General features: G+C 31.2%; 2 protein-coding genes and 1 pseudogene across 4 annotated transcripts; 1 reads left to right on the plus strand and 2 right to left on the minus strand.

Moving 5' to 3' along the window:
- Nucleotides 1–3,681: 3,681 nt before the first annotated feature.
- Nucleotides 3,682–6,273, plus strand: LOC125216399 (pentatricopeptide repeat-containing protein At2g30780-like). Of its 2 annotated transcripts, none has more exons than XM_048118100.1 (2): nucleotides 3,682–4,056; nucleotides 4,345–6,273. In XM_048118100.1, exons 1-2 carry the CDS (start codon nucleotides 3,787–3,789, stop codon nucleotides 5,338–5,340), a joined length of 1,266 nt encoding a protein of 421 aa, XP_047974057.1. In that variant the 5' UTR covers nucleotides 3,682–3,786; the 3' UTR covers nucleotides 5,341–6,273. The 2 variants fall into 2 exon arrangements, with proteins under 2 accessions (XP_047974057.1, XP_047974058.1); XM_048118101.1 differs by having other exon boundaries at nucleotides 3,984–4,056; nucleotides 4,271–6,273.
- On the minus strand, nucleotides 4,340–6,650 carry LOC125216400 (annotated as a pseudogene).
- A 312-nt stretch (nucleotides 6,651–6,962) lies between these two features.
- LOC125211904 (rhomboid-like protein 11, chloroplastic) lies at nucleotides 6,963–9,321 on the minus strand. 2 transcript variants are annotated; one of them, XM_048111866.1, is made up of 7 exons: nucleotides 9,036–9,321; nucleotides 8,590–8,714; nucleotides 8,270–8,355; nucleotides 8,155–8,195; nucleotides 7,902–8,068; nucleotides 7,753–7,815; nucleotides 6,963–7,336 (listed from the first exon to the last, which is right to left on the minus strand). In XM_048111866.1, the coding sequence occupies exons 1-7, from the start codon at nucleotides 9,304–9,306 to the stop codon at nucleotides 7,172–7,174; spliced, it is 918 nt and encodes a 305-aa protein (XP_047967823.1). In that variant the 5' UTR covers nucleotides 9,307–9,321; the 3' UTR covers nucleotides 6,963–7,171. The 2 variants fall into 2 exon arrangements, with proteins under 2 accessions (XP_047967823.1, XP_047967824.1); XM_048111867.1 differs by having other exon boundaries at nucleotides 7,318–7,437.
- Nucleotides 9,322–19,812: the final 10,491 nt, after the last annotated feature.

Here is a 19,812-nt window from a genome sequence, read left to right on the forward strand (position 1 = left end):
GCTCTCAAATTGTTACATTTTGGTATCCTCTTCATGTTTGCTGCCCTAGAAATCACATGGACCGATGCCGCGATTCATGTGATTAATGCAGTGACCTACCCGTCTCCGATATTTCTCCGTATTTCTAAAGGCAAAGATGGGAATTATGCAAGGAATGTGATTCTGAAACAAGGCGAGAAGATCGATTTGGAGCTACGAGTTTGGGGTATTGATATTTTTGGTGAGTTTAGACGAGGAGAAGGAGAAGGGGCTCAATTTATTAAAAAAGCTCTTTACCCGTCGCACCGAGATCGATATACTGATCCAAATAGTAAATTTGAAGGCGAAATATATTGGAAGGTAGAGAATGATGGACTTTCTCTGAGCTATGATAACATTAGTTATGGAAAGAAGAAACCCTGGACTCAAAAATAAAATTAGCTATGTTACAAATTCTATTATTGTATTGTGAACTATCATGCTCAATATAATAATATCGTGATCAATCTAATCGACTCATTCTTACGTAATTTTACATTTATTTTCATCCTTTATACTCTTATCTACTTTTCTGATTATGCATAGCGATTGAAACTGAGAAGTTCGTTAGATTAATTGTTGGAGTAATTTGATTTTACAAATTAAAATTCTTATTACTATTAATTACTGTTTGCAATCTGCCATATACAAATGTTCTTCACATCTTGTTTGATGAGTAAAAATTTAGTGGTCATGACATACCAAGTGGCATGATGACTTGGTATGTCCCACTAATTACTACGTGACATGTGGATATAGTAAGATTCTAGATATTTAAACTATATATGGTATTTAGTTTTAGGAATAGAATAAAGTTTTATAATTTGAAAACTTTTCATATCGCAGAATGGATGATAAATACAACCACAGATACTAAGATTTAATGGGATTATTCTACTATTAATTTTATTTTATGGAGTATATATTAAATAACCATAAGATAATTAATTACAATTTTATATTTTTATCTTTTTTATTTATATATATAAAACCACAAATAAAACAAGAACAATACTATATAAATTTTTTAAATATTGTGGTCAAGACACATCTTTAATTACATGAAACACATTATCTGAGCTTCGTAGATTACTGATGTGCAGGGAACAACACGGCCTGTGCACTACCACGTTCTGTACGATGAGGTTGGCTACTCTCGGATGATTTTCAGGAGTTTGTCCTCACTCTCTCCTATGTGTAAGAACATATATCTCCCAAGTCTCTTGAATTGAAAAATCCTATATGTTTATGTTTTAGAATTTCTAATCATACATTGGTACTAACATGAAAGACCATTGCAGCAACCAGAGAAGGACTAATGCCATCTCTATGTATTTGTAGTTAATTCAATTATACGTTTATCTAAGTGGGATTTTGCAATGGAATTAGTCATTATGTATTGTGTAGCAACTCACCTTTACAATAAATTATGTATTGTATGTTGGTTTTCAAGTATATGCAGTACCGTATGATTACTCATATGTACTCGAGGTAATTAGTTTATAGTATTAATGTATTCTCTAGTAGATGGTAAAGCAGATGATGCAGAGCTCCTAACCAACACATTGAACATCTGCGCAGGCCATAGGGAAGAGATCCTCTCGCACAATGAATACAAAACTCTCTCCAACCTAACCACCAAAATCTGTCGCCAGTTTTCTCTAATTCAAACCCAAAAGGTAGAACTCAAACACACTATTATGCCTATAAAAGGAAATAATGAACAGATTACTGAAATATACTTGTTGTGAATCGTGATTATAGGAGATGGGCATATCGTAGCCATAAAAGATAAGGACATGAGGGCCCAACTTCTCGTACATTATAAGTGAGCTACCTGAAAAAGAAGGCACTGTAGTAAGGATCAATACTACTTCCTAATTAAAAACCAAGCTAATGGTATTAATTGCACGTCAGAAGATTATGCGACATATTTGATTTGCTGACTATTTTGGGGCACAAATAAATGTATCAAAATAGTCAAACAAATCAAATAAGTCACATAATCCTCCGACCTATAATTAATACCATCAACATGATTTGATTTCTCATTAGGAAGCAATCTCAAACCTTACGAAGGTGCCTTCTCTTTCCGGCATAACCTTAGAATGGCTATGTGGGTGCTCACCTTTGTATTAGACCATGTATTATAATTAGTTGCTTGTTGTTGATGTTGTAAGATCTCATAACTTGCTTCTAGTGTTTAAATGAAAATCATAGAGGACAAATAATTAGTTATAAACCCAATGAGGTCACAAATTTTACTCATTTTTAAAAATAAATTTGAGGCTTTTCAATTAAATTGTCATGATTCCGAAGAGTTATGTTTGTGTAAAATTTCCACGAAAAGAATTTTATCATTTTGATTGTTTTTAAAAATCGTCCATGTTTATGTATCATTAAAATTGTTAGGATGTACGATTTCATGTTAAAAAACAGAATACAGTACATGATTAATTTATGTCATCATGCTTGGCTAAAAAGAATTTTTAACCTTATTAAAATCTAATATCACAAAATAAATACTCCAATCAAATATAGTAAATTAGTCTCAACCAACCATTTTATTTTAAAAAGAGTTATAATGACATTAGTGTTAGATTAAACAAATTTATAATGTGCTTAATATCTAATAAAAAAAAGTAAGATTAAAGCTGAATTATTTTCATCCAATTATTCGATCTGTAAAAAATATCCTAATGATATTAATGTTTTATTAATATTTTTTAGCTTAAGATTATATGACAAAATACATAGATTAATTAATGAATTGTTTTTATTAAATTATACTTAATTAACAAAATGATCCTAATAACATTAGTGTTTCATTACCACTAATATCATATTTATGCGGGGTAATTACATATTTCATACAAAATATTTTGCCTTTGTTACAATTTAGTACAAAAAGTATTAAGTTTACATATTTCGTACAAAAAATACATTCCGTCGAGTCCCTACTAACACCGTTACTTCCAATTACATTATACATACAAAAAGTTTCATCAATGTTTCAAATGCGTACAAACAATTTTAAATTAAACTTTTCATTAATTATTTCAAACACAATTATTTTTATTACTCACAAAAATGAAAAACACATGCAAAAAAAATTACCATTCTTCACCATCAAATTAGTGAATTGCATTTTATTATCAAAGCTTTCTAAATAACAATGGAGAATACAACTAAAAGATACTATTGAATCTTTTTTGTAAAAATTAAATATTGACTTATTGACTACCGAAAGCTCAAAATTAACCATTTTATAAAAATGAAATATGGACTTATTTTATATTGTGTTCTATAAAGAATATAATAAAAAAAATAGAGTTTATTGAGAGATATAATTCTTTTAAGCTACGATTAATTGCTGGAAGAATTAATATTGATGGTTATTTTTTTATAGTGATTAATTGTAATAAATTTCTAACTATTCTTTTATTATTATGATAAATTAGATAAATTATAAACTAACTAACAGTGTTTAAAATGTTTAACGGATATATTAACTTAAAATATTAATATAACTTTTTTAATGAAATATATAAACTTAATACTTTTTATAATAAATTAAAACAAAGACAAATCCTTTTGTATCAAACATGTAATTACCCCTATTTATGCACTTCAATTAAAAATTAGTCCTAATTTTCATTGATAAAACCTCTTAATCTTAGCTCGAATCCGATCGATCTGAAACGGAGCTATTGAACTAGGGTTTGATTAACGCCGCCGCGGAGGCAGTAAGCTCGGAGACTGAAATCAATGGCGGCGGCGCTGCGGATTCTTCGAGCCAAATACACTTCGGCGGTAACCGTAGGCCACCGCTTTACGCGGCTTCTCACCATTCAACACGATTCTTCTTTATCTTACGACTCATCAGCCGAAATCCCTCTGCTACAGAAGCTTCTTAAAGCACCGCTTTCAACGATCAAATCAACACTCGATTCTGAGTTCAGCTCCGACGCGGCCGAGTTCCCCTGCGCCGCTCTGCTTTCTTCTCTCAACACATCCGCTCCGCAGAAAGCTTATTTGGTAATTTCACATTCTCGATTGCAATTCATTTACCCCTATATGCATAGCGATTGAAACTGAGATGTTTCGTTAATTTAGGTTAATTGTTTGAGTAATTTGATTGTTTGCATTAAAATTCTTATTAGTATTAATTACTGTTTGCAATCTGCCATATACAAATGTTGTTCCATCTTGTTTGATTGTTCCGTGACTCAAATATTGCGTTTTTTTGCAGTAAATTTGATTTATGCTGCATAACTATACTCCAAATTTATGACTGATGCAATTTTCTTGGCCTGCTATAGCCAGATTATCGAATGGAAACTAGAGAAGTTGAGAAACGATGATGCAAAAGATGTCACTAGTTATGCTCGATTGATATCGTTGTGCGGGAGCATCAAAAACCTCCATTTAGCACTGCTTGTGTTTTCATCAATGGAGGAACAAGGAATTATTCCAGCTTCTCCAGTTTTTAATGCCCTAATATCAACAAGCTTATCCTCGGGTAATTTGATCACAGCATTGAGCTTATTTGAGATAATGGAGGGCTCGGAGAGCTACAAACCTGATGAAGACACCTACAACGCCTTCATCTCTGCGTATGCAAGCATGGGAAACAAGACTGCAGCGGAGGATTGGTTCAAGGCTAAGATGGAGGCTGGATTTCCTGCTGATGCTCAGGCATATGGTTCCCTCGTGCATTGCTGCATCAAACTGAGGGCTTATGAGGATGCTCGGAGATATTTTGAGGAGATGATGTTTGAAGGTATATTGCCTGATGAATCATCGGTTGTTCAAGACGTGCTGCTGATGTTCTGTCGGCAGAGAAACTCGCAAAGGGTGAAGGAGGTTTTGAAGTTTGTCAGGTGGCGGATTGATTTGAATGTGTGTAAGAAGGTTGTGGATTTGTATCGGGAGCTAGGGTTGGCAGGAGATCTGGAAGAGCTATTGGTGGCCTTGTCAGAGTCGGGCCAGAGTTCAGAAGCTCGTTCTGTGGTTCACTGCGCGTTGATGAGAATGTATGCGGATAGGGATAGATTGGATGATGTTGAGTACTGTGTGGGCCGAATGCTGAAGGATGGCGTCTCGTTTAGCTGTGATGAGGATGTTGAGAAGGTGATATGTTGCTATTTCAGGAGGGAAGCTTATGATAGGCTCGACATGTTCTTGGAACGTGTGAAACAGCATTCGTATAAGCTCACGAAAACAGCTTATGATCTGCTGGGAGCTGGCTACCGGCGTGCGGGCCTGTTGGAGAAAACGAACGACGTGGTGAATGAGATGAAACGCACCGGTTTTCTCTAGATTTTTTACTCGATTCTTAGATGAAACCGTTGCTTATTGCAGTTTTGGGATCGTTTGTGTTGATGGAGCAGAAACTACAAATTTGGATTGGATAAACATGAGTAAATAGGAACTATATATGTATGACTGCTTCAGTTACATTTCCACATATTCTCTAGCATCGGAGATGGGTATGGAGTTACCCATTCTCGTCTACCTCGTGTGCGCCCATCAACGACCTAGCCTCTAACTCGTCTGCAGTCGGGTTCGAGCCGGACCCTGCCTTGTCTGCAGGCATGCAAGACTTGAACCAGTCCATCCAGGGAAGGGCTTCTTCCTGCTGCTCGACCCACGAGAGAAAGCAGCTGTCGAGCAAGCAAAAGATGTTGACGTAGAGGAGTTGATACTCGACAGGCACAAATCTGAAGTTGGCAATCTGGACGAACGGCCACATGGTCCCCTCGAGGATGACGGCCGGGATGAAGTCGCGCCTCAGTTCCTCCTTCACTTGGGAGACAGATTTCCCGGACATGAACCCCATGTAGGTGAAGAAGAGGAGCAAGTCCATCGGCCCAAAGATCGTCACGTCCAGAGCCACTTTCATCGCGATGAAACAGAACGATCTCGGGTGTAGCTTCAGGCGCAGCGTGATGAAGCTGTCCAGCCAACCATACCTGTGTTCCGATGACCAAAATTACAACTAGAATCGATGACCAAAATTACCTGCGATGGGACGAGAGTGTACGGACCAGAGGTGGCCGACGGGGCCCACAAATCCGATACCAAACAAACTCGTCTTAGCAACTCGCTTCCAATTAATGTGGAAACGCTCCTTTTCTTCATTCTGCAAATATTCATTTCAAAGGTAAAACCTATCTGAAATGTTGAGGAGATTAAATGTAAAAATGCATGAATTTCTCCATCTTTTATTAAATGAAAACCCAACTTTCTATATTACGACAAGTCAAGAAATCAAACTCAATCTCATAAAATACAAATAATTACATATTTAAAATAGAAGAAAATGACAAACATTGCGTTTTTTGGAGGTAGTATGAGTTATTGTTTGAGCAGCCATATCTCCAATGCCCCATATGATGCCTGAGCTCACCATCTGCAACGCAATTTTTAATCCAAAACTGAATACAATAAAACTTTTTTATTCTTTTCTTTTTTCGTTTTGAGAGAGAGATCACCTCGGTTCTAAATGGGTACTTTGATAAATAATACTGGTACCAATTCCAAAGCTTCGACATGGTAGATTGTGATGAACATGCAGAGATTTTTGCAATTCTTTCATTGATCACAAAGATTTTCTGAATCAATCCCTAGATTGTTTCCTCGAGAAAATAGTTTTTATGTATAGATATAGTATATGGATGAAACGGTTATATATTCATCTATTCTCAGTATTTTGTGTCATCCATCAATTCTATACTTCATTTTCAATTCAACATAAATACTAATGGCATGTTAATTTAAGAAATTAAACTATATGGATTCTCTTTAATCATACCTTTTATTTTATAAATCATTCATTCCACCTTTTTCTGTATTTAAGAATGGGGAAACATATCACTCTTATAAAACCCAGTAAATGCAAATTAAAGTACTAATTTCTCCAGACTTAAAAAACAAGTAAATTGAAAAAAATGGAGTGTATATAATCAAGAAAATGCCATGAGATAAATTACATCAATAACCTATGCTACATAGACTACTTCACTACTACATTATCATCAGTTTGCAGCATACAATGACAAAACCACCCTCATCAATCGTGCTACCTGATTCTTGAGCTAAGGGCATCATAGTAAACCAGTGGCGAGTTTCATCTTCAAAAAAAGAAGCCCTATTTCTCGTCAGTTGGTGTGGGAACACTACTGAGCAGCCAGATTAGAACCACACCAATGAGAGCGCCCGAGAGATGGGCAATATGGTTTACGTTCTGCATCGCGTACCCACCTCCTCGGAAGCTTCCACCTATTCTCGCCGAAGCTTGGGCTGCTTCCATCACCTGATATATGTGTTACCAACATCAGCCACAAACTTGCCAAATGTTTCAATGATGTCCCAACATTTCAAATCTCAATTTCATATTCCGGCACCTGAAAACCTCTGATGTGGAAATACATGCTTAGATACTTACTTTCCATGTATGCTCACAACAGTAAAGCGACGTGTGAGATTTCAAGAGCCTTAAATATCACATATGGGACATAATTGTGGAGATGTTGAAAATTTGGGTTGTAAAAGTTAGCAAATTATTGAGAAACGGCCAAGTAAAATGTAGTAGCTAATTATCACCACATATGATTTCATCGAGGTGAAGCAAGAAACTGTATCAAGACACTCTACACGATTAGAAAGTTTAGGAGCTAACTAAAGCCACATTAGTTTGGTTGTATAAGTCACAGTCTCGTAGATACAAACCTTTTCTACCACGAATTGCCCCAGTATAAGAACTTCAAGGATCTTCCTCCAGTCCCACGACATCTGCAGCACATGTACAGGAGTTTCAGCAGCTCGGTAAAAAAATATACGCCATCTAATCACCCAAGAAAGCCTCATGATCATCATACCTTCACGAGGACACTAATAGCAAAGAGTCCAAATACAGCACCAGATGCCCCGATGGAAACAGCATTTCGTGGAAGAACTAACCATGAAACAAGGTTCGCCCCTGCACCCGTCAAGATATAGGAGAGCCACAAAGCAAAGTTTCCCTCTTCTTCTTCAACGAGCTTTCCTGGATCACGAATTTACAAGCCATCCGTTAGCACTAGCCATGTCCTCAAAACTTTTTTTAAAGGAAAGTGGCGCAAAAGGTCTCACCAAAAATGTACAAGAAAAACAGATTGCTCGATAGATGGCTCCTGCAAGCCAAAACACTTGCTGAGTATAATCTCAAATTCCACATGTAAAAACACGAGAGAATGAGCAGCCTTACCAGTTGAAATGACAGAACGTAGACGTTATAAACTGGTGCCAAGCAGGCTGATTATGATAAAGATACAGTTCCTTAATCAACGGAACCTAAAAATCAAAGCAAATTCCTAGTTAGCTTCATTACAAGAACTATCTAACACCGGTTCATAAAGAATCAAAACCAATATTGCAAGAGTTCTTCTATACGGCAAATGAGACTGTTGACATCCTATTATTTTTACAACTCTACATTTTACAGACTGGGGTAGAGTACATAACACAATAGCCACCTATTTAGTACTCCAAGATAGCAAAATTCACAAGAATGGAATTATACAAAACCTGGAAGACGTGATCAGCCACATATATCCCAATATTGATCAGTAGAATCCAGAATATGCCATTGACACGCTTCTCGCCCTTCCTTTTCTCTTCGGGCTTCCCAAGTTCCAGCTGTGATATAATGTCTAAGTAAAACATCATCAAACTGAATTACAAATCATACAAAAATCAAATTCCTAAATCATGATCAGTTACAAGCTTATTCTAACTAGATAAACCTTTAATCTGAAACCTGAAAATAATTTTCAGGAAAACAGCAAACTTAGGGCTTCACCAGCTATGGCATAATTTCTAAGTGAAACATCACCAAATTGAACTACACAACCCTAATTCATTGTCAATTACAAGTTCATCCTAAAAACTAGATAAATCTCAATTCTATGGCAACAATAAATCAGAAATTCATGCAATACAAGTTCATGTAAACAATATAAGTAATAACTGACCTGAATTGTCCTTCGCTCTGTAGAGCAACAATCGAGAAATCGGCTTCTTCCACAGTCCAAAGGTAAGTCGACTAACTTCAGGAAGAGGGCGCATACCGCCGTGGAATTTGGGCAGTGTGATAAACTGCTTCTGCTGAAGCTGAAGCTGAAGATTGAGCTGAATCATTGCTCTATAAGAATCCAATTTGAAGTTGGAGAGCTCCAATTCGAAGAAGATCACATCCACATCGATGAAATCCCAAGTAGCGCAAACACAATCGTCGAAGGCCATGTTTGGTAGGGGTGATAACTCATCTAGGGATGGAAATTTATGAAAAAAATATCATTTTTTTCATGAATTTCCATCCTAGATGAGTTATCAGCCCTACCAAACATGCCAGAAATGTATGATTATTTTGCTGCCAATTCGTCTGTGTGAGAAACGGTAACATTATTTCCATTGAAAAAAACTCCACTATTTTGGTATTTTTCTTTGGGAAAATAGTATAATTTATAATTTAATGATTATAGTACTAATAAATTAGTGCTAAATAGTAGATTAAAGAGTATTGCTAGAAAATTGTTTTTTTTTAATATTTCTAAATATTTTGTATTTCTTCAAGAATAAATCATTATTTTTATAGGGAAATAGTAACAAATTAAAAATCACCCCCACTTGTAAAAATTTTACGTGCATCGAACCATACAACGATACGGCCCATTTTTGCTGATTCATTAATACTAGCCCAGTCCAAAAATGAAATTAATTATCTAAAAGTTTAATTAAATTAATGCAACTGAACACAAAATGAAATTCATAAAGATAATTATATGAAAAAGCTATATGGAGCTGGTTTTGCGATTGCGCCATTTCTCACGCCTAGCGTCACTACAAATAGTTTTTAAATTGATTTATATTTTAAAAATATAAATCAATTCGAATAAACGTTCCTTTAATATATAGTAATAATTAAAAGCATGATTTATTAAAATAGAGGTTGAATAAAACTAAATATTGTTTTTTTAAATACAACCCATAAATCTTTTTTAGACCTTTTGTAAAGTCCTGGTTCAAATTCCTTTAGGATGAAAATTCTCACCATTCGTCAAATAGCCTAACTCTAAGTTGTCAATTTAAAAATTAAAATAATTGAATAAGCTGTTTTATTTAACCTAGAGTGTAAGTCCAACGGCCTTTTTATGTAAACGAAAAATGTTCATATCCAAAAATGGGATCATGTAAGTCTAACGGGACAAGACTTAAATAATATGGAAAAGCATTATTTATGCAATTCTACCATAATACTTAATTAATAATAATGACGAAAGAAACGTATGTGTGGCCTTTTATTGCTTGTTGATACAAAATCAATTTGGGGCCGGTTGGAGATATAAAATGCGTCCAAGTAGTAAAATGTAATATAAATAATACGAATATATATAAAATAATTAAAATGTAGGTTTGACACTCAAAATATGATTGTATCAATTGCAAATTCAAAGGTTTTAAAGTACTAATTTATATTTCGACTTTAGATATATTATCTCGTGCAGTAAAATTTGTATGACATACTATTATGATTCGAACATAATTAAACATTAACAAAATCACAATCTTGATATGAGTAAATTAAAGCTCAAGCCAATAAATGACTTATCATAAATATCCAAAGATCCAAACCACAAAAAGACATGTAATCAGCAGCTCCTATCATTTAATGAATTAATCATTATAGTATTATTTTTAATTTATTTGACCAAAAAATACCCATCACAAATGTATTTCTAATAAGTGGTGAACCTAAGTTATTCTTATAAGTGAGATGGTTGTGATTTCAAAAGAATAATACCAATAATAACAATACATAAGAAGACAAAATATATAGACTAATTCAACATCAATTAGTAATAAATAGGTAGTGATTTTTCAATGTCATTTTCAAATAAATTCAATACCAATACGACTGATAAGTCGTTTGTTTATTTCCCAAAAAGTTACTCCTGGATATGATTTTAGAATCTCTCTCACAAAATCACAAGCAATTTTTTTTATTTGTTGTTTTAAATAATAATATTTGAGGTAGACATATCTTGTTTGATTGCTCTCATTTGAGTCGGGTTGGTCCAAAACGTGTGTACAGAAAAAATTTGCTACAATTTCAGCAGTAGATTTCTTTTTCCAATTATTGAACTTATAAAAATATCACGTGGAGAAAAAATAATGTCCCAATATTGTTTCCAAAGGATGTTTGATACTCGGAAATTCGAAGCTCACTATCACTTCAAAATTCGAAAGGTGGACAATATTGGATTTAATTTCATAAATTGACATAATGTTAAATCATTAATATAGGCAAATTGGTAGGTCATACTTTATCGGATTCCTCTCATAGGTTATCTTTATGAATTTTCAAATACCGCGGTATACCGCTGCATACCGAAATTCGGTATATACCGTAAATTAAGGTATATACCGTAAACTAAGGTATATACCACAAAAATATAAACACAATTATATATAAAATATATTTTATATATTTTTAAATTATAAAATCTATCATAAAATATAAATATAATTATGAATACATTATATTTAATTTATTTTTAAAATTATAAAATATAAATAATATTCTAGAAACTTTAATTTTTTATTTTAATTGATGTTGAAAGTCAGGTATACTGTAAAAGTAAGGTATACCGAACTTCGGTACGGTATACCGAAAATGAGATACGGTATTGGTATGGAAATTCGTCATACCGAAAATAAGCAGTAGATTTCTTTTTCCAATTATTGAACTTATAAAAATATCACGTGGAGAAAAAATAATGTCCCAATATTGTTTCCAAAGGATGTTTGATACTCGGAAATTCGAAGCTCACTATCACTTCAAAATTCGAAAGGTGGACAATATTGGATTTAATTTCATAAATTGACATAATGTTAAATCATTAATATAGGCAAATTGGTAGGTCATACTTTATCGGATTCCTCTCATAGGTTATCTTTTTTTCTTCAAGGATGAACTAAAAAATTAATATTCCAAAATTTTGAGTATACATTATTTTATTTGAGTGTGTAATTATCAGGAGTGAGGTTTTAACATTGTCTTGGCACAATTTTAGTACTGTTAATTAATTATAAGCAAATCATATAACATCAAATAACAAAGCATTCGTCTTATAATCGGTCTAATTATTGATAAGAATACTATGATAAGAAAAATCAAGCAATCACAAATCTTGATCAATAAAGTAACCAAATCACCTCTTAACTATAAAATAAAGTGAAACCGACATAGTTAATGGCAAACACCAAATTATGTATATAAAGGCGTCAGTCTATAAAGACAAGCTTGTGTATAATTATCATTATTTTTATTTAAAATTAATTCATAATGAAATTACTACACGAACAATCAATACCAAAAGTAAGTAAAAATCTAACGAAAAAGTGGGTAGATTCATGAATTTTGAAAAAAAAAATAGAAAGAGACTAGATGGTTACTTTAAACCATGCACACTTTAGAAAAATGATTGTATTTTTTTGTGTCTAATGAAGAAACACATTTTTCATTCCATGAGATTTTAATATAATAAAACTATTACTATAACATTACACAATCATAAAAGTCGATTTCATACCACCTAATCTACCAAAACGAAGCAATCATAAGTTGATAAGATTCAATGAAGTTGATACGTTTGGGCAATAATATGATTTATAATTTAGAAAAATATACAGTAGTAATGTTTCATTACATTTATTGGTCTTTATATGTCATTGGTTTAGCCGTTTAGGTATTTCTTGTTAGAAAATATTAATTAAACGTCCTTTCGTTTTAATAATTTTATTGAAATTTATGAATACCTACTCAAAAAAAGTCTGACTAGTCAACGTTTGATTAAAAAATCTCATTTCAATAGTGTAGTTAGTGAGATTGGTTTATTGGATTATTGGATTGATTAATAAGTCTGCCATAACACACCCATGAAAAGCAATTGATAGCTCAACAAAAAAATGCACGTTTTGTATGTGTAAATTTGTTTTACTTGTTTCTTGTACGTATTTTTCATAAAATGAAAATGTTTACACTTCGAATTATTGCTTCGATTCATGTATCAAGCAATGGAAAAAATGCACTATGCAATATCGGTCGAGCTACTTTTACAGTTTGGAACATTTTTTAAACGAAAATACCCTTGAACCAATGAAGGGCATTTCAGTTAATTTACCCTCTCTTCTTCATTAAAATATTTAATTTATATCTCTAATTCTTCTTTCTCCTTTTCTCTTCATCTAAAGTAACAATATAAATAGAAATAAATGAATGTGTAACTAATTTAAAACCCTTCTAAGATTGTCTAAAATACCCTTCATGAGTTTGAGGGTATTTTCGTTTAAATAAAGTTTGAAACGGTGGAAAGTAGCTCGAACGGTATTATATTGAAGTTAATGGACCTTTGAAGATATTTTTAAATGTTACGAAATATCTTGGCAAAATTTGCGGAAATAAAAAGGTTTCCTCTGAAGTAATAACTACATACTATAACAATTATAAATTCCAGCGAATTAACAAATTATAAATGGTTAAGGTCAACTTTGGAATAAAAAAGGACAAATTGTAGAAATATAAAAAAATGGTGGGACTATACTCTACATATATACGTTATTCTTATTCTGTTTTACATATTTGTTCTTATATGACAGATAGTATATAGGTTTGAAATTATAAAATATTAAAAAAAAAAAGGAATCTTATTTTTGTGAGAATTGGTAATTTATTGTGATCTTACTATTTTTTTAATCTATCGGTTAATATTAGGATATTTATCAACTCATGTATAAGAGTTTTAAATCTACCGATCAGGCTTCCATAATAAAAACCAATATTTCCAAAGTATTATTTCGTACTATTAAATAAAAACGTTGATTAATATATTAGGACTTGAAGTCTGCGTTGGCCACCTGATTGTAACTTAAACATCAAATTTACATCTTCCAATTGATTGTTATAACTTAAATTAAAAGTTTATTCGCCTTGACTAAAATTGGTAATTTTATTATTCTGACTTTATTTATCTAAAATCCACCTAATATCTGACGTGTTAGGTATACACATTTGCCAACTTGTTTTATTTCCATTTGATTTTTTTCCTGTTTTTATTTTGATTGAGGCTCGAGCATTTTTTGTGATAAAAAGTTTGCTCATTGTTGACGTCGGCTACAATTAATCCATGACAACATTTTATTTATTTTGATGGTTTTATTCAATACTACTAAAACAAGAATTAAGTCCATCAAATTTCCAATACACGAAAATTTTAAAGTTTAATTGATTTATTTTTGTTCAATTTAATTTTATTAATAAATAAATATAGGAGTAACATTTGATTAGGCATCTTTATGATAGAAACTATAGATGATAATTATTTAAAACATGAATTTTTAATTAGTTCACAAAAATTTTCAAACAACATACGTCATTTTATACTTAAATAAGATAATTAAAAAAAGTAAAACTTACTAATTAATATTTCATATTTAGATCTTATATAAATGACTAAAATTTAACTAAATTTCATAATTTAAATGACTATTATCCCTGAAAATAAAATCTCCGTATTAATATACTCCTACACAATGTGTGATAATAAAAAATTCGAACTATTAAAGCTTTATTACTTAAACATATATTTATTGATACAATATTATGATATATGATATCGAATTATGAATAGCCAATAATGAGATTAGTAATATTCAATAATCTGTCTACTAGAAATGAACGGACACGTCATAATATGGTAATATTAAGGAATATTTTGCGAGCATCAATTTTCCCAAGTTTGAATCGAATCAACTTTTATATTCCAATGATAGTAAACAAATTGACAAGTGTATAATTATTGATACATACATAAAGTAAGTGACCTTTTATTGTCCACGTCACCTGTTATGCTTATCTATTTGTAGAATAATTTGGCTAATGGAAATAAGTTAAATTCAGTACAAAATGGTACTTTGAATTTGAATACTATTGTCTTGTTAAGTTACCAAAGAATATTCTTGAAATATATGGATATTGATTTTACTATCGAATATTCTGATATTCATATTTTTTTGTGGTAAAGCTGAAATTAACAAATTTCAACTAATTTGTTAGCAAAAACGTATAACTATATGATTACATGAAAGAATTTTGTCAAATATTATCAAAATTCACCTTTCACGACAAATTGTGTGAAATTGAAATTCAAGATAGATAGTTTGAAATGAATCAGTAACGCATAATATAAAGCCAAATTTAATCGACATCATACATTGGAAATAGGAATACGTATATATATTGCGTCTTATTAATCTACACTTTTATGCACTAGTATTATTTCGTTTTATTTTTCTTCACTTAATATAAATATAATCAACTAATCAACATTTGTTATTGATTACAACTTCTAGATATATAGTACTACTATTTTATTGAGATTTTTAAAATTTGTTATTTACTTAAAAGTAATAATTACTTACTAATCGATGTGATACCAATACACTTGGTATGATAAAAATGATTATGAAATAGACAATCACGTGATAATTTATGATACCTCCACCTTCATTTGTGATTTTTGTTTGAACATTGGCTTTTGGCACGTAACAACGATGTGGTGCTTATCATGTTTTGATAGGGAATCTTTTTTTTTATAATATGATGACTTGGGTTCATCTGAATCTAATTGCATTGACTTTGACCGGCACTATAGTAGTAGTATCACCTAATAATTGCCCAGTCCAAACTTAAATTTGGGTTACAATTTACAATTGAATTAACTCATATACACACATCATAATCGGATAGAGGAGTTTAAGTGTGCATCACACATTTTATTTTCTATCGGTGTCGTATCAGCTGAAACAATATTAATCCTTACTAAACTGATGTATATAGAGATTAATTATCTGAAATTGAAGAGTCAGGACTTAGGAGGGGCTAAAACTATAGAAATAAACAAATAAAAAATTGCTACAAATAATTGGTTTGAGAAAGAAAGAAGAAAATATGAAACGAGGAATAGAAAGTACTAAAAGTAAAAGTTTTTTTTTTTTTTGACATTAACATAATTTGAAATTAGACTTAATGTATTGCATTAAGTTTAAAATATGCTAAGATTTTGTTGCTATGATTATTTATGTGGTTTACTACTATTATTTATAGAATTATATAAACACATAGTCTTGATAATATCACTAACAATATCTTTTTTTTTTCATCCATCACTTACTCAAACCTTATAGTACGTACCATTAAAAATAAAATATTTATTTTTCAGCATGAGATTTTATGTAGTGTTGTTTTGTGAGTCAACGAAGATAGAATAACATAAGAGATATGTAAAAGTAAAGATGAAGTTGTTTCAATTTTAGGAAACGTTTCATTTTTAATGGGACAATCCAAAAAAGAAAATATTTCATTTTTAATGAGACAGAATACTTATTAGTTGAAAAAATATATAATCAATTGAGTTGCATATATTGTCGAATATAACTATATGAGTAAATTACAAGGAAAATTATTAAGTTCAATCAAATTATGAATTGTCCTGCAATTTTGAAAATACTCTAGAAAAAAATATGAATTTATGATTTGTTCTCTAATTTTTCATACTATATGATAAAAAAAAATGTTCGTTGGTGTATAATAGATTGTTTATATTTTTCAACTAAAGAATGTCGTTTTCTTTGTTAATAGATAATATATTAATTTTTTTGCAGTGACATCCACGTATGATTTTTTGGCTTCACACAAGTTTACCCAAAAAAATAATGTGAAAAACTAAAAAAAAAAAATTGTAATTTTTCTAACTGATTTTAAAAAAATTACAAGACTGACTAAATTTAAGCAAAGTTCATTTTTATGGCATAAATCATCCTAGCTATATTAAATATTAATATATTCCATGCTTATTTAATACAGTATAATTGTTACTACTATTGTTTAATAAATCGCGGGATCGCAACTAAGATTCCACCTAATAATCGCTTTAAAATCAGACCATCTACATCGGCGACATCGCCTTTCTGGGATCACGTCAGTTGATTATTAAATAGTGTGACAAATATTTACTTAATTAATTGCCGTTTAATATTATTTTTCCGAAAGATCTCACCCACTCTTCAGTGATTAAGTGTTTTATTACCAAATAATAAATATAATAATTGTAATTAACATTAATTATGTTGACGGGCATAGAATCTCACATGCATATTATGCACATTAGCGTACTTAAATTTAATTTAGTCACTCAATAATCAATAGTATAATCAATCACTGCAAGATCGACAATTATTCATATTTGATCGAATGTATCCCACTGATACCAATTTTTAATTATACTACTATTATATTTTTATGTAACTCAGAGCATGTCACTTAATTAATTAAATAGGAGTAGTACTACTTTTAATGAAGTTGTTATAGTTGCCGATGATGCAGCATCTGAGCAACAAGTTGAATTGAAAATAAATCAAAATTATATCATTTGAAGTGGGGACTCTCGTTCTATGTCAGACGTAATTAAAATTTTAAATCTAATTCAAAAATATAAATAAATTTTAAAAAAACTTATTGGGATCTGATTCATTACAGAATTTGAGAAAAGTGAAATTAAATATAGTAAGTATTAGTCAAAGCAATTTAACTGGAATATCCAAATTTGGAAGTCCGAGAATGCCTTTTAAGCTCTGAATATCACTTTGTAAGTGTGTATCATATCCAAATTTGGAGTACTAAACAACCAAATTTCGTAGTAGTAACTCTTTAATTTTGTCACAAAGTCCCAATTTCAAGACTAAAATATCAATTTTATATGACTCATATCCCAAACAATATATGCATAAAAAACACTTTATAGTTATTAATTCTAAATGTTACTCCCTTCCCTATGTCCCACGATAAAATTCTTATTTTATCATTTCCATGAAAAAAATCATATTTCGCTTTTGTTACAAAAGTAGGTCTTATATTCTATCAACTTATTTCACTCATATTTTATTATAAAACTAGTATATTATATATAAACGAGACTCACATTTCATTAATTTATTCAATCCATGTTCTTTTACATTTCATAAAATTTATACTCAAAACAAAGAGAGTTGTTTTATTTTAAAAAATTAAAGAATATCAATCCAAATTTGAGGATACAATGTCTAGAAAGTACGAAAAAAAGTACGACTTCCAAATAGGAGTAGCATATTTAAGAAATAGTAGTATAGTACTAAAAAAAAAGGTAAAAATAGAATGAACTTCTTGGTTGACTTCATGACAAGCGTATGTTGTCTCAAATGATGGAATTAAGCATCAAAGATTCAAATCAATTGCGCATTCTTAGTCTCGAGCTAAGTGTTTAGGGATAGGTTAATAGTAACTCACACTCTCTATGTATAGGTTAATAGTGACTCATACAGTATTTTGTAATTTTATGAAAAATTATTACTAATGTTGAAATTGAAAAATATTATCATGAACTTTTATCGAGATTCTAATTTTTCATTATGCTGAATTCAGACTTATTAAAAATGGGGTGGAAGATGAGCTGACAATTTTTGTTTGTCATTTTTTGAATTTCTTATTTATTGATGTTAATTTTAATTTTTTATTGTTGAGGAGTTACTACAGAGAATGAATTTGTTGTCAGTGATTGAGAACTCTGGCTCAACCCACACTCGTTGTTTCATGAAGTTAAAGACGAGACACATACTAATAAACTATAGGAGTTAAGGTTGCGCCAATGATAATGTTCTACGTTGGCCCAAGTCATGGTCTTCAACGACTTTCCGACATATAAGGTCACGTCATGTTAGCATAAACTAGCAAGTCGAGATCTTCCTGCGTTGCCCAGAGTCCACCTTCAATGTTCCTAACTCCATAAACGTTTAATCATCCCTTAATTAGGCAAACCATAAAATATTACCCTTTAAAAAGATATCGTTTTAAGTAATTGAGTGACAACACGTGAGGAAAACGGTCGTCAAATCCACCTCAATATCCCGATATTCCAAGTCAGCCATAATTAATCCAGTGCTATTTTTTTTTTTTTGCTAAACACAACCGCGGTTATATTATCATCAAAAGTAAATCATAATCAATTCGATTAATATTTAAATATTTTCATAATCCATACAACCCAGCACCGTTTTCCTTGCCTTAACAGTAGTATAATTCAACGACTTTATGCCTACTCAAAAAAGGTGGCTCCACGCTTTCATTTTTATTTATTTTTTAACGATTGATTCTGTTTCCTAGCCTAAATTATGAGACCAATTTACATTTTCCCCAAACAAATTAAGTTAATATTCCATCCGTCCCAAATTAAGAGTCACTTTTTGCCATAAAAGTTCGTCTCAGTTTAAAAGTCATATTTAGAATTTTTTATATTTGGTCATACAATTTTACTCCATTGTTCATTAAAATTATATCAAAATGTCATTATCTACATTAAAATAAATCAAAACAAAAATAAAAATCCAAAAAGTTAAAAGGGATTCACCTTCAACCAACTCACTTCATTTATTACACACTTCACCATCTCACTTCATTTATTATACACTTCAACTCTTTTTTAAAACACGAGCCATAACAATAAGTGACTTATGATCCGGGATGGAGGGAGTAATTAATACGGATATAAAGATAGAATGTACAGCAATAGGCGATGTGGCACATGCTAGATATGAAGCCATCAAAACGATGTCGTTTCAATGCTCCAATGAATCAGCTTGTCCGATTCTCCTTTTTCT

This window comes from Salvia hispanica, chromosome 3, assembly GCF_023119035.1.
Source record: "Salvia hispanica cultivar TCC Black 2014 chromosome 3, UniMelb_Shisp_WGS_1.0, whole genome shotgun sequence".
NCBI classification, from domain to species: domain Eukaryota; kingdom Viridiplantae; phylum Streptophyta; class Magnoliopsida; order Lamiales; family Lamiaceae; genus Salvia; species Salvia hispanica.

Excerpts from the sequence above, each read along its gene's own strand:
- LOC125216399 (XM_048118100.1), top strand. The coding sequence starts at position 3,787 with ATGGCGGCGGCGCTGCGGATTCTTCGAGCCAAATACACTTCGGCGGTA. Across the intron at positions 4,057-4,344 it reads CTCCGCAGAAAGCTTATTTG|ATTATCGAATGGAAACTAGA; the intron begins GTAATTTCACAT and ends TGCTATAGCCAG.
- LOC125211904 (XM_048111866.1), bottom strand. The coding sequence starts at position 9,306 with ATGGCCTTCGACGATTGTGTTTGCGCTACTTGGGATTTCATCGATGTG. Across the intron at positions 8,356-8,589 it reads TGGCTGATCACGTCTTCCAG|GTTCCGTTGATTAAGGAACT; the intron begins GTTTTGTATAAT and ends TTTGATTTTTAG. Across the intron at positions 8,196-8,269 it reads ACGTTCTGTCATTTCAACTG|GAGCCATCTATCGAGCAATC; the intron begins GTAAGGCTGCTC and ends TTTGGCTTGCAG.